At 39.8% G+C, this 15,727-nt stretch overlaps 1 protein-coding gene across 1 annotated transcript; it reads left to right on the forward strand.

Moving 5' to 3' along the window:
• Window positions 1–905: 905 nt before the first annotated feature.
• LOC118536027 (glutathione S-transferase-like) lies at window positions 906–15,357 on the forward strand. The gene is made up of 6 exons (XM_078055241.1): window positions 906–992; window positions 5,344–5,395; window positions 7,554–7,683; window positions 10,552–10,693; window positions 13,124–13,255; window positions 15,095–15,357. The coding sequence occupies exons 1-6, from the start codon at window positions 906–908 to the stop codon at window positions 15,254–15,256; spliced, it is 705 nt and encodes a 234-aa protein (XP_077911367.1). The 3' UTR covers window positions 15,257–15,357.
• The last annotated feature ends 370 nt before the right edge of the window (window positions 15,358–15,727 follow it).

Raw genomic sequence — 15,727 nt, forward strand, 5'->3', positions numbered from 1 at the left:
CTGTTTTAAAAAGTGAGCCAGGTGATATGCCGCAAAATAAATTAGGTCCCATTCATAGCATGAGGCCACTCCCACCTCTCCACATAGCGTCCCCTGCTTCCAGGGACCCACCTCTCCAGGGACCTCAAGCTACTTTTGAATGTCCAGAGCCTGTCACCCCACCAAGGCCACCCCCTCATGCCCCATAAGCCTCAGAGGTTATCTTGGGGTGGTGTGGATGGGCTTTTAATTTCTCCACTACTTTAACTTCTTCAAGGTGAACAAGGGTTATGCTTCTAAAAAAGATGTTTTCATTTTCAGAGGAAAAAGAAAGTGTGAAAAGACCCATTGTGCCTAACTCCGCACTTTTGCTTTAAATCCTAATGAGTCATTGAAAATCTTCTTGAATCCTGTCTGCAGGCTTCAGAGGACACCTGAATTAAAGTACCGAGATTAATTTGGAAAGTGAAAAGCATCAGCCTCCCCTAATCTCACCCAGTTTTGCCAGTCTGGGCTGTGCTGGCAGGAGAGGGGAGGAGGATCTGTATAGATAAAAAGGAAAGAGATTGGAATGCTAGAAGCTCATCACCTACTACAGGAGGAAAAGCTGGTCAGTGTCTTATTTTTTAATTCCTTCCATCTGTCTGGCTTCCTCACTTGTCCTCTATTTTTAAAAATGTATCAGTTATTCAATTCAGTGTTGGGAACACCAATTTGTGATGATAAACTCCATTTGTGAGACAGAACACAGAACACAGAACCCAGGCAGCCTTGGGGCTGAGGAACAGCTTTGATTTTGGGCACAAGTCCAGAGCTTTCTGGTTAACTTTTCACTGCTCTGTACATTTGTATTTCTCTCCTGCTCGTTCTCTGTGCAGAAGAGTCTTCATCAGTCTCTTTCTGTTGATTTGCAGGAATCCTTAGGAATGGCGAGGAAGCCCAAGCTTCACTACTTCAATGGACGAGGCCGAATGGAGTCCATTTGGTGGCTCCTGGCTGCAGCAGGAGTAGAGGTAAGATGCTGGATTTATTCGTATTATTTTCATCATGGGGTCGTTGAGCACTTACTTAGGGAGCAGGTGTGGGAAACTCCTATGATTCCTGAACAAAAAGCCGATTTTGCCACCTGCTCTTTAGATACTGGGCTGTGAGTGAATTAGTTAGTTCTTTTAAATAAGCACTCAAGTATCATGGAAACTGGTTGTTGGTACTGAGCTGACCCAAGGTGAAGCAAATAATGACTAATGAAGAAAGGAAGGGAGGGAGGAAGGAGGCAAGGAAGGAAGGAAGGGACTCATTTTACCAAATAGCTTCTTTTCATTTCATCCTTGTCAGCCAAGTGTTGGATTTGTTTAACTACATTTGTCTCATGAATATCGAGAAACAGGTAGTTTTCTTTAAATACACAGAAGGGTCTCAGAGATACTGATGTAAGAACATATTATTCATTACCAAAAATATAACTATCCTATACTTTAATGAATTAAAAAAATTCTATTCTCAACATACTTAAAAGCTGCTATTGAAGTTTATACTGATCTTTCAAAGATAAATATTTGTATCTGTATACAATTCACTGTGAATATAAAGCAATTCGCCTCTTCTGTAAGCCACACAGAATTTTTTTTTTCTAGTCACTCCTAAGTGGTCTCTTGGATCCAAAGATGAAAGAGCAGGGAGTTCTCTTCACATTTACATGGTTTAACATGCAAATAGCAAGTAACTCCATTCACTTGATACTTGTTAGGATGCTCTACATTCTGTTTGGGCCCTGACAGAAGACTAACATTCATTTGTTCACTAGGAATGCAGATATGAATGCAGCTTAGAACACGGTTTATTATTCAAATATTTTGTGAAACATACCATTTTATGGTATCTGGTGGTAGACAGGCTTGAAGACATTTTAGGGGAAGAGAACAGATGTTTTAGACTAGAATCTGAAGAAACCTATGGAGCTGCTTCCCAGGAAAAAGCATATAATTATAGGGGCTCCAAGAAGCCACGAAATACACAATTGTATCCTAGGACCCCAGGTTAAGAATTTCTGCTATAATAAAGCAACAAATCCTTGTGAAAAGTTCATCATCACTTTTTTTCAAAAATTCTTTTGTTATGAATTTTTTTAATTTTAAATTAAAATTTTGAAAATACATAAAGTATAAAGAATGTAATAATAAACGAACATGATGCCACTATGGAATGAGCAATTATTATTTTGTCATATTTGCCTTCAGTCTTAAAAAAAAACCACATGGGTAATATATTAATATAATCGTCTTTTAAAAATAAAACCTTAACAGATACGGCTAAAATTTAGTTGGACCATCATCCCCATGTCCACTTAACTAACCCCTATCCAGTTAGTCCAGCCTTTATATTTTTACATTTATGTGTGTGCTCACCAACCATTGACTTGTGCACCTTTTGAAATAATTTATATAAGTGGTTCCCTTTGTGAATCATTCTATATTTTCCTCCTTACACTCAATATTATGTCTTTGAGATCCATCCATATTGAGATGGATAAATGACAGATGAATAAATGAAGGGGGTGGGGAATCAGGGTCATTCCTTTATAATTATTTTTTAAATCTCAATTTTTATGTATTGTTGCATTAGCATTAGATCTAGATAAAATATGGTAAAATACACAGGAGACAATGTGAACCCAAAGCCCACCTATCAAAAACATTCCAATTCCTTTGGATGGGGCACTATTTTTTAGTATATGATTAAAAAAAAATTTTGAACTTGTTATTTCTTCTTCCAATGACCTAATTTTTTCAAAACAATAAATGGCCAATTCTACCTTCTGAGCCACATGAAACTCCTTCCCGGGTCTTCTGACTCATCACAGTTTTTATATTCAGGGTTGGTATCATTGTAGCTTGTCAGAGTTAGAAGAAAATTCTATAGCAATATTGACCTTCTGTGCCTGACTTTTCCTTTTGATGTGAGTCATAGCAAATTTTCAAAAGTCAAGTCCTCATGCTCTAGCATACATGACTTTGCTAAAATGGCTGTGCTTCGTGTATCCTTAGAGCCCAGGGCCCCTCGCACAGTAAGCCTTCAAGCAAAAGGTATCATTGAAGAAAACACACCATTAAAAACAAAAATGTTGGGGCGCCTGGGTGGCTCAGATGGTTAAGCGTCTGCCTTCGGCTCAGGTCATGATCCCAGGGTCCTGGGATCGAGTCCCGCATCGGGCTCCCTGCTCCTTGGGAGCCTGTTTCTCCCTCTGCTTCTCTCTCTCTCTCTCTGTCTCTCATGAATAAATAAATAAAATCTTTAAAAAAAAAAAAAAAAAAAAAAAAACCAAAAATGTTCAGGTGGAGACCCTTGCTGTGTAATCTGGTCAAACTCAGTCTAAACTTACCAGAAAATTCCTCAGACGGTATGTAGTCTGAGGGATTTTGCTGTATCCCGTGCTGGTCTATGGCCACACCCAGACTATGAGCTCCTGCATGCTGCCCTCTGCCCAAGCTGCTCTCAGGGATTGACCTGGTAACACCCTGGTTGGAACTGGAGTTTGAGCTCCACACTCTGAGCTCTTAGAGCCCGGCCAAAGCAGATAGTAAAAGTTACCCTGGCGTACCTGACCTGAGAAATTTGAGAAGAAATTGAAATCATAAATATATACTTTTTTTCCCCCCATCACACTACATGAATGTCATAAGTAATTTTCAAATTTAGGAAAAATGCTTTTTGGGAAGCATTGTTTTATACCTTGGTTATCCCTATCTATATTCTCATATTTGATGTCAACTTTGGAATGACTTCTTCCTATAAAGATTATTGAAATACAAATTACATATTTAGCAAAATGATAGTATCTAAAATGTAGTGGGTTTGGAGAAAAGGGATTCTAGCCCTGGTTCTTCCACCTTTTAGCTGAGGGACTTTAGGCAAGTCGCTTAACCTCTCTGGGCTTTATAAGCATCACATGAAGGCTTGGAGAAGAAGAGCACCAAGAGTTGTAGTTAATGCTGGTCTTCAAGGTTTAGGAATGAGGGTGATCTGACATCTTGGTTTAACATTAAATATTCAGGAACACCACCAGGGAACCATGTTATCAGTGTCTTTTCTTAATATTTTTTATCATTCCTAATTGTAAATGTAAAATTTAAAAATTATTTTTGTGACAATGGGATAGAATAGAATCTTTGGGGAAAATACTGTTTTCCAATTATATGTTGGGGTTTTCCATCTCTAATAATGATGGAAATAATACAGAAAACTCATTGTGTTTAAATTTTATATTAAAATTGTACTGTACAAAATGCACAAATACAAAATGTTCAATCTGTGGATGTATTTTAGAGACAAAGTATCCAGAAGTTAACTGGTAACAATCTAACAATAAAACAGAAATCTAAGACAAGCAAAAAAATTTTGAAAACCCCAAGAAATAAACTACACCTCGATTCATGTTTCCTTAATGCCCCAAATGTCTTTTGAGTTCATTCAGTGCTATTGTTTGATTGCTACCACGTAGTTCCTGAGATTTGCTGCAATTTAATTTTCCTGTGTCTAAGCCTCTTGGGTTTATTTTTTTTTTTTATTTTTTTTTTTTTTTTGCCTCTTGGGTTTAAAAAGAGAATATATAATAGAATGATCAAACTAACATTTGCTTGTTGTTGAACTCTGGAAATGAGGGACAGCCAACACCACCCAAGGGAAAGTTCTGAGGAAAACAGTAACAACGGGCAATATTGAGCCAAACATGAGAGTTAGTCTTCCTTTGATAGGATCTCTTTTAGACATCATGACAACATCGTGAGTAGGTATTAGCTTTATTTTCATACATTAGGAAACTGAAATTAGAAGAGAGTAACTTGTCTGAGCCAATGAAGGGGAGTACTAGATTTCAGATTGTCATCTGAAAAGTCTACCTGGAAGGCTCCATCCACACAACAGGAGGTATCCGTGTTACTCGGACAACTGAATCCAGTTTTGGTTTTATATAAAAACGTCCTTAGGGGCACCTGGGTGGCTCAGTCGTTAAGCGTCTGCCTTCAGCTCAGGTCATGATCCCAGGGTCATGGGATCGAGCCCCGCATCCGGCTCCCTGCTCGGCAGGAAGCCTGCTTCTCCCTCTCCCACTCCCCCTGCTTGTGTTCCCTCTCTCGCTGTCTCTCTCTCTCTATCAAACAAATAAAATCTTTAAAAACAAACAAAAAAAAGAGTCCTTAGGTTCATTGAACCCAGAAAAGGCCAGCATGCGTTCAATAACTAGTTGAAATATTGGTTTCCTTGGTGGTTAGAACTTTTACTTCTATTTCACTCTTTTCCCACAATATCAAAAGAAATAACAACAGTAAAAATGATAACAACATATTCTTGTATTCTTTCATTCTTTAGTTTGAAGAACTTTTTGAAACACGTGAAGAATTTGAGAAATTGATCCAAGGTGAGAAAAAAAGCCTTGCATCATGCTGCATTAGACCAAGGATGAGATAGATGGTCTCTCCATCTCTGAGAGGCACGCATGCGTGTGCACGCGTGCACACACACACACACACACACACACACACACGTTCTAAGAGCCGAGAAGATTAGGTAGGCAGTATCTATCGATATCTCTGTCAGGAAGGCAGTACTTGGATCTTGCAACAAGCATATGAGTGTTCAAAGTGGGAGGAGCCCCCCAGCTTCTAAATTATAATAATTTCAGCACCATCTCCTTGTTTCCTCAGCCCTAGGGATGATACTTACTTTCTGCATTTGTCACCTTCATGATACTGTACTGTCTTTTTGTTGCCTCTCAGTGCTCCAGGACCTAGTTATCTTCTTTGTAACTTGGTATGGTTAAAGAAACCAGTATGGTTCTGTCTCCCAGCTGGATCCTGAGAGATGCAATTAGGGAGCAGAAAATGTCCTGACAGTTAAACCTGGTGGCAAGTGCAGAAAAACCAGGATGTTCTTGCCATGGAATCAGTCCAGAGAACTGGCTTAACTTAAGGAAAAGTGGGAAAAGTGCCATCCTTACTGTTGCCCTTCTGAGGAAGAGTCAGGCTGACTGATGGGGGGAGGGAGGGAAGGAGGGAAGATGAGGCAGAGAGAGTAGAATTCTTTTAAATTAAACCATTGCCCTCTCAAGTCTCTGTTGTGTAATGCAAAGATTTCCTGGAAGACTGAAAAAGCCCAAAACAAAGAGCTGTCTCTCTGATGGGAGGCCACTGGGACTCCGGTTCACATAGGAGAGTGGTGTGGAATAACGTGCCGAAAGTACATGGAGGCAAATGTCAAGGAGTGCTTCGAATTCCAGGTTGACGTTAAATATTATTGTCTTGTAAGCAAAGAGGAGTAATGGAAAGGTTTAAGCCCAGTGAATGACTCCGGGAAAACAAGCAGGCAGTGCATGTGGAGTAGATAAGAAGGGCCCATCTGCTCAGTATCACTCGTCATCAGGGAAATGCAAATCAAAACCACGATGAGATACCACCTCACACCTGTCAGAATGGCTAAAATAAAAAACACAAGAAACAACAGGTGTTGGTGAGGATGTGGAGAAAAAGGAACCCTCGTGCACTGTGGGTGGGAATGCAAACTGGTGCAGCCACTGTGGAAAACAGTATGAAGGTTCCTCAAAAAGTTGAAAATAGAATTACCCTATGATCCAGTAATCCCACTATTTGGGTAGTGGCCCAAAGATTACAAAAACGGTAATTTGAAGAGATATATGCACCCTGTGTTTATCGCAGATTATTTACAATAGCCAAATGATGGAAGCAGCCCAGGTTTCCATCAACAAATGAATGGATAAAGAAGATGTGGTATATACATATCATGGAATATCACTCAGCCAAAAAAAGAAGAAAATCTTGTCATTTGCAATGACATGGACCGGCCTAGAGGGTATAATGCTAAGCAAAATAAGCCAGTCAGAGAAAGACAAATATCATATGATTTCACTCATATGTGGAATTCAAGAAACAAAACAAATGAACAAAGAAAACAAGACACAAGCCAAAAAGCAGACTCTTAACTCTAGAGAACAAACTGGGAGGTGGGGTGGGGGGGAGGTGGAAATGGCTGAAATAGGTGAAGGGGATTAAGATCACACTTAACAGTGATGAGCGCTGCGTAAGATATATAGAATTGTTGAATCACTATATTGTATGCCTGGAACTAATAGAACACTGTACGTTAACTGTCCTGGAATTAAAATTAAAAAGTTTAATTAAAAAAAAAAAGGAGGGCCCATCTGAGGGCTGAGTTAACAGCTAGGTCATTATTACGATGGTTCAGAGGGAAAGAGAGTCTAGCCAGCGGGGTGGCCACAGGAATGGAGAATAAGTGATGAGAAAGGGACATTCTTGGCCAGAAAGAAAGCTTCTGTGTCTGCACTTTGTTGTATCTCCTAGAGGACTCAGCCTCAAGTCTTGCACTCTCCACATCTTTCTGCGAATAAATGCATACATATTCCTGCTTTGGGATTAGTCTCTAAAATATTTTAATCATATTTAATTACGTAGTCCCGTTTTATAGCACCTTAAGAGTTAAAGAAGACTCAGTTACTACCATCAGGGACAGTACAGAACCCAACTTTCCTTTGTACATTTAAAGGTGGAACCTGATGTATGAACAAGTGCCCATAGTTGAAATCGATGGGATGAATTTGGTAGAAACCAGAGCTATCCTAAGATACCTAGCTGCAAAATACGACTTGTATGGAAGGAACCTGCAGGAACAAGCCTGGTAACAGCAATTATTTCTTACTTAAAACAAACAAAAAAATCTAACCTTTAGTCATGTTAGCAATCGTATGTAGTTCTTTTTTTTTTTTTTTAAGATTTTATTTATTTATTTGAGAGAGAGAATGAGAGAGAGAGAGCATGAGAGCAGGGAGGGTCAGAGGGAGAAGCAGACTCCCTGCCGAGCAGGGAGCCCGATGCGGGACACGATCCTAGGACTCCAGGATCATGACCTGAGCCGAAGGCAGTCGCTTAACCAACTGAGCCACCCAGGCGCCCAATCGTATGTAGTTCTTGATAGATTCACTGAAAATTCTTTTCTTGTTTTTTAACTTCTTATGGAAAAATCTAATGCACATCAAAGAAGAGAGAATGGTAAAATAAACCCGGTGTACACATTTACTTTCAACAATTACCAATTCATGGCCAATTACAGTTTATTTCATTTTCTGCCTCTTTCTGGTGAAATGTGTGTTTCCCTCCACTAGGTGGGAGTAAAGCACAGGGTAAATCACAAGAACAAATTTGGGAGCGTGACCCTGTGAAATTGATTCAGGAAGTAGCCTTTGGAAACCACCTCCTTAGCTCTGGCACACCAGATAGTCCCGCGCCCCAGGGTCCCACACATTCTTAATTCTCACATACACACTTGTCCTTTTGCAATGGGCAGACCTGTCTACAAACCAGCAAAACATTGTCTTGTCTTAGAATGTTAAAACAGCAACCCTCAATTGCAAATTATTGCACAGAATTAGAAAACCCTTAGTCAGTAACCAACAAATAGCCCATTTTTACCAAAGGAGGTGTGTTTTAAATAAATTTCTCATTGTTTTAAGGAATACATTTATTTTCAGAAACTGAACTTTAAAATTTTTAATGCAGTAAAATTTTTGAAATAGATCTTGTATTTTTAAATCTTAACATAAGCTTTCTCTTGCTTTCTAACAGACTCTAATTGCCAAATTTCTGCTGATTGCATCCCTGCAGTGTAGTTTAACACATTCCTCTGCTTCTATTTCCTGTCAATTGGTTGTTAGATATAGAGGTTTTAACAGACTCAAATTCTAGTGGTTTTTGCAAGACTATCTCATAGGTATTGGCGCATTCCAGAATCAGGAAGCAAAAAATGTCTGCTTGTCTATTCTTTACGATATTAACAGCCATTGGTGCTATCATTCCTTCTGCGTTTATTATCTAGGATACTTCTATAAAGAAAAACTTTCCTTCATCTACTATCTGGTTATCTGGAGTACAATTTCCTCTAGGAAAGACATGAGAGACCTTTGTTTACCAATTTTCCAAATGAGTCGGCTCACCTGTATCCTACCAATTAATTATTGTTATTGTTCTAGTGTCACTATGAGCACATCAGTTTAAATATCTTTGACGTGTTTCAGTTCACTTCAGTTGTTACTCTTATTTATGCTCAAACTGTCCTACCTTTGGCCAGTGGGAGCGAAGTGGCTCCGGGGAATGTTTGACCTTACTCTGGTCTCTGATAACTTCCTTGTAATGGGTTAATCCAGATTAACCCTGTACATGTCTTGTTCTGGACCTGAACTCAGCCATTTCTCTAAGGAGCTGTGGTTCCTTTTACTGCAAAATTGTTTTTAAGTACATCTTTCACAAAACTAATGTTTATAAATTGAAAATGAATTAATTTTTATGGTGCCCTCCCTGGTATCTCTTCATGATAAAACCTTGTATGTGTTAGACACTTTATATTTTAACACTCTTTCAACTACATAATCCCCAAACAACGCTACTGCTCAGAATGCTCCTCTCTGGTTGGCTGTTCTGCAGACACCATCTCTCAGGGTTCTGTGAGTTGACAGGGATCAGCTGGATAGCACTCTTCAAAGAGTCTCTCATGCGGTTCTTCACTCAGATGTCTGGCACCTGGGTTGGGAGAGCTGGAACAAATGGGCCTGGCGGGGTATCTCTCCCCCCACATGACTTTTCTCTCCATGAGGCTGGCTTGCGCTTCATCGATGAGGTGGCTGGCTTCCCTCAGAGCGAATGTGGGAGACAACCAGGTGGAAGCTATAAGGCTTCTTATGACCTAGTTTTAGACGTCTTGGAACATTACTTCCCCACATTCTGTTGGTCAAACAAGTCACCCATTCAGATTCAAGGGGAGAATGAGAGTTATTCTCAATGGCAGAAGTAGCAAAGAATTGGAGGCCCTTTCAAGATACTCGTTGGTATTCTAGGTTAAAGTTAAAAGAACTATGGCTCCAAAACATTAAGGGACTCACTTTGGACCAGGACAGAGGTTTCCCAATGCCCAGACCAGTGGTCTTTTCACTATGCCATGGTGCCTTGTCTAACATAATATCTCTTTTTCTATTCATTCTGGCACAGAGATGTGAGTGGTGGCAAGGGGGACCTGTGGAGTAAGTTCTGTGCCTTCTTGAATTGTTCTACTAAGTATGAGAACTTTCAATCCAGATGGAGATGTTGTTGGCAGCATAGAGGTCCCTGGTTACCTCTTCCTCAACCTGTATAGACATGGGCAATTTCATTTTTATTATAACATTTAAATAGCCAAATATGATCTTTGCCTCATTTATTACTTTAGGATTATTTTAATACTTTGTGTTTGTTTTACTCAGCGCTCACGTCACACAGCTGATATTCACACCCACATAACTGCTCCCACACTCTAGTCCTATCATTTTTCTGTTTCTCAAATTGATCTTAATATCTCAAAGGAATAGCATGCAGGCAGAAATACTTGATTTTAAATCATGGGACACTGAGATAACTGCTAAGAGGCAGGTGGCGCGAAGCACTGATAACTTGTTTCTTTGGCTCCTGAAATGATGGTTCCTTTATCTGCAACTCTTTTGAATTATCACCCCTTCTCTAGGATTGACATGTATGTAGAGGGCTTGAAGGACCTGAGCGACATGATTATGTTCTTTCCACTGTCCCTGCCTGGAGAGAAGAAGATGAATCTTGAATATATCCTTGAAAGAGCCACTACAAGATTCTTCCCTGTCTATGAGAAGGTAAGCGACAAACTTCTGCCCTGCCCTGTGACTTGGATCAAGGGGGAGAAAAAGAACTAAACTAAAAGTAGAGAACTTCATTGGTGGATGAAAGATCCCCAAAACACTTTGTGAAAGCAAAACTCTCCCCTCAATTGTAGTTACAAAACAAGTCTGCTCTCCTTCCTCTCAGTCCGGTCTTCTGCATTTTATTTTTTTTTAAGGATTTCATGCATAACTTCAGCAATATTTGTGGTTCTAGTGCTGACAGAATTTCAGTTGCCTGATTTAATTCTGGAGTAAAGAGTCTTTTTTTTTTTTAAGATTTTATTTATTTATTTGAGAGAAAGAGAATGAGAGAGAGAGAGCATGAGACTGGGGAGAGTCAGAGGGAGAAGCAAACTCCCCGCCGAGCAGGGAGCCCAATGCGGGACTCGATCCTGGGACTCCAGGATCATGACCTGAGCTGAAGGCAGTCGCTTAACCAACTGAGCCACCCAGGCACCCCAAAAAAGAGGATTCTAGGAAGGAAAAATCCCACACTAATTAGAGAGGTGGAGTGAGGGGACAGGATGGATATTACTTCTAAAATACACTGGATAGTACCAGGGCTCAGGGTACTTTATAAGGCTTATCAGAATTCTATACAATATTCAAAATGTTAAGAAAACAATTGTTCCAAAAATAGTACTATTTTTCATCTGTCTCTGCATTTTTAACAGCTGAAAATAATGTCTGAGAAACTTGAGCTTTAAGCAAATACTTAGTGCCAGCCCTAACACAGGGTTGGATGACTTCTTTGGTTATCAGTGCTCTTGACCTCAAGGTCAACATGTGTTCATTATATCAGTCAATATATGAAAGGATCATGAAAAATGTTAAGGGTTTGGTAAAAATGAGGTATCAGTTTTCCAAACCCACCAGCAATGCTGGTTTAATCCATCCTTTCTAGGTTGAGTAACAATGGTTCTAATTGAATGATTTAGTACATACATTTGAAAATATTTATCATATCAACAATTTTATAGCCTAATCATATGGATTGTTTGATATTTATGTATTTACTTATTTTTTATTTTTAAAAGATTCTATTTATTTATTTGACAGAGGGAGAGAGTGAGACAGCACAAGCAGGGGGAGTGGGAGAGGGAGAAGCAGGCTTCCCGCTGAGCAGGGAGCCCAATGTGGGACTCCATCCCAGGACCCTGGGATCATGACCTGAGCTGAAGGCAGATGCTTAACCAACCGAGCCACCCAGGCGCCCCTTATATCTATGTATTTAATGTAGATTATAGATTCTCTAACTTCCTAGGTTATACTTTTCCATTAATTACATTTAGTGAGGTATCAGTCCCCTTGGTCCAAGATGGAAGATGAATCAAAATATGAATATTCTATACCTCAGGCTTTCTTGGTATCATTCCTTTGAAATTAAAAGATAATCTATTCCATTATAATTAGCATATAATTTAAGCAATTTTTTTCTTATAGTTTTATTAATATAGACAATGGAATGAATGTTTAACATCACTATTCCCAGTGACTTAAGTTTTTGTTGTGAGATACTATGAAGAAAAGAGACTTTTCTTGTGGCTAAAAATAGTAACAACATCATCATCATCACCAAAACAGAGCTAATCATCTGATGGTTCATTTCTGCTAAGTGCTTACCATGTGCTAAGCACTGTGCCATGCATTTTGCATGCATGATCCCACATCATCTTCATAACTCCATGAAAGGTGTGCCATTGTTATCCCCATTTTGCAGACGAAGCAACCAGAGCTTAAAGAAGCAAGGTAACTTGCCTGATGTCATACAACTAATCACACTAGGGCCTACACTCTAGTCTCTCTAACTCCTGATCCCATGTCCAAGCATCACAAAATCAGAGAGTTTGAGCGCTAGACAATACCTTAGTGACCTTCTTCTCCAACCTTTTATTTTCAGTTGATTTTGACTCAAAGTGACCTATAAGTCAGAGCCCTATTAGAAGAAAATCTGCTTGTAGAAGGTGTGGGTCCCTGTGAGAACGATGTTCTCCCACATAGAGCAGCATCCTAATAAGGATCCTGACCTGAGACGGTGTGAGGAGAGAATTATCATCCCAGCCCAGGAGGACCACCAATCCAGGCTATGGGGGTAAAATTATTCTATAAACGTTCATAGAATAGGTGCCGGGGATGTAATGAAAAGAAGACAAAGGTGTGTGAGATCAGGCTGTTTCCAGCGTTCAGGATACTCAGGAGGATCCAGGCTATCCCACCTCTTTTGATGAACAAACTGAAGCCCTCAGAGATGGGATTTATATGTGCTCACACAGCTGGCCAGCGCCCAAGATTAGGAGCCAGGTCTCTAAACTTCTAGAAGACTTTCTGCCAAATCACCCTGACTTTAAGTTATCTGCTGGGTATGCCCCTGAATCCTCTACCTTCTTCTCAACTATCATGCAGGCTCTAAGAGACCACGGGCAAGATTTCCTTGTGGGCGATCAGCTGAGCTGGGCCGATATACAGCTCCTTGAAGTCATCTTAATGGCTGAAGAGTGCAAACCCAGTGTCCTCGCAGGTTTCCCTCTGCTACAGGTAATGCTATCCAAATTAACTCCCAGGAACTGCAGGAAGGACGAATTTGTATCATTCACTTATTCTTTCAACCAGTCATTCATTATTATTGAAGACCCTCCTAGCTTCTTTATGCCAAGACCTGTGCTAAAGATACAAAGACACCCTCAAGGAACATACCTAGTGGGCGAGATAAGCACATCGACAGATAATCTGAATATAAGGTAGTAAATTTAAAAATAAGGTGGCATAGGAAAGCAGACGAGGCTCTTCTGGACCAGCATGGGGATCCGAGGCTGACTTCTGGCAGGCCTTCAGTCTCAAAGGTTTTGCCCTGAATGTAGCAGAACCTCAATAAAATGACGGGAAAAGATTTAAGATATCACCCTCACAGAGCCATTATTTAACAATAACCATAGCCATCAACTATACTCTTATTAGGTGCCAAGCATTGTACCAAGCACTGAAGGCACATGACTGCATTGATGTTATTCCATCCTCTAAGTGAAAAGGTAAAGGCTCCAAGAGGTTAAATAACTTTCCCTCAAGTCACACGGTCAGCAGGTGATGGGACCGGGACGAAACCCTCGGCCTGACTGATTCTGTGGCCTGAGTTCTAAAACACTGCTATGTTGGTGGATTCCTTGCTAACCTTTTATTTTTTTTTTTTTAATTTTTTTTAAGATTTTATTTATTTATTTGTCAGAGAGAGGGGGAGAGAGAGAGAACAAGCAGGGGGAGAAGCAGGCAGAGGGAGAAGCAGGCTCCCTGCTGAGCAGGGAGCCCGATGTGGGGCTCGATCCCAGGACCCTGGCATCATGACCTGAGCCGAAGGCAGACGCTTAACCGACTGAGCCACCCAGGCGCCCCCCTTGCTAACCTTTTAAAAATATGCTTATTGGGGCGCCTGGATGGCTCAGTCGTTAGGCGTCTGCCTTCGGCTCAGGTCACGATCCCAGTGTCCTAGGATCGAGCCCCGCATCGGGCTCCCTGCTCGGCGGGGAGTCTGCTTCTCCTTCTCCTACCCCCCGTGCTTGTGTTCCCTCTCTAGCTCTCTCTCTCTGTCAGATAAATAAATAAAATATTTTAAAAAAATAAGAAAATAAAATAAAATAAATAAAAATATGCTTATTTAAAATAGTTGCTGTCCAAGTTGTGGTAATTCCGCAGCCTCAATTTCCCACTTCACATTACATTATAAGCATATTTGGGTATTTTTATGTAGTCCGCCTCATTTGGATACAACAGTCTTCTATTTTTGAAAATTTTCGTGATTATATAATATTCCATGGGCTGTGCTCAGAATAACCTTATTTTAAATGCTGAAAATCATAAACAACTTAAATATTCAATACCTGAGAAGGGTCTACATAAATGAAGGCACATCCATTGGGTAGAATTTTATGCAGCCACCTAAAGGTGTACTTTCCAAGATTACATAACGACATGGAAAAATCCTTATGACATAAGGACTTCTATTTATTAGTTATATATCAGGATACTCTGGAATTTTTGCTTTTATGAATAATGTTGCAAAAGCATCTTTATGGGTATACATTTTTCCACATTTAAGATAGTATCATTAGGATGCAATCTGAAAAATAGGGTCACTTGGTTACAGCCTATGAACATTTTTGTGGTTCTTGAGAAATATTGCTAACTTGCTTTGTACAAGGGTAGTGTCGCTTCACAATGCCATGATGTATGAAAATTCCACTTTATCCCCCGTTTCTACCAACCACGAGGAATATAATCTTTACACACTTTGTCACACGCAAAAATATGCATCATTTATATTTTATCTATTTTGCCATATTCTCTTCTCATGGATAGTATACTTCTGCATTTTGGGAATTCAAGGCCAGAATCAGCTACATTCCCACAATTCGCAAATTTCTGCAGCCTGGAAGCCAAAGGAAGCCTCCACTAGATGAAGGCTCCATTGAGACCATGAAGAACATATTCAAATTTGAACGTGGCATGTTTCTCAAAAACATGGGCACTATAGTGGCCGAGTATTAACAAGTGAAGAGTTCTCAAATGTTTCACCTTGCATTCATAGCAGTGCCCAGAAAGATATCATAAGGCCACTTTAATAAGGTAATAATAACAAGCAAAAGGAAATAAACTACCAAATACTTTGTAAATCGGACAACCCTTTTCCATAAATCAGTAAAACACCAATGAATCAGAATCATCCAAATATTCTTCTGCATTCTACTTATTGCAAAAGGGTAAAATCATAAGTAAGTCAATGGATATCAAGGACTTCTTTAAAAAACAAAACACTCCACATATACAAATATGTATCGTCACCCACTCCACACCCATTTGAGAAAAGTCCTGGACATGGCATACCTTCAAGCTAGTTTCTTAAACTTTCTTCTTTTTTTTAAGATATTATTTTTTTTTAAAGATTTTATTTATTTGCAAGAGAGAGAGAAAACATGAGTGGGGGGGAGGGGCAGAGGCAGAGGGAGAAGCAGACTCCCC

The sequence above is a fragment of the Halichoerus grypus genome, chromosome 9 (genome assembly GCF_964656455.1).
Source record: "Halichoerus grypus chromosome 9, mHalGry1.hap1.1, whole genome shotgun sequence".
NCBI classification, from domain to species: Eukaryota; Metazoa; Chordata; class Mammalia; order Carnivora; family Phocidae; genus Halichoerus; species Halichoerus grypus.

Coding starts and splice junctions, on each gene's coding strand:
- LOC118536027 (XM_078055241.1), top strand. CDS start 906: ATGGCGAGGAAGCCCAAGCTTCACTACTTCAATGGACGAGGCCGAATG. Junction 5,396..7,553: donor TGAGAAATTGATCCAAGGTG/AGAAAAAAAGCC, acceptor ACATTTAAAGGT/GGAACCTGATGTATGAACAA. Junction 7,684..10,551: donor AACCTGCAGGAACAAGCCTG/GTAACAGCAATT, acceptor CCCCTTCTCTAG/GATTGACATGTATGTAGAGG.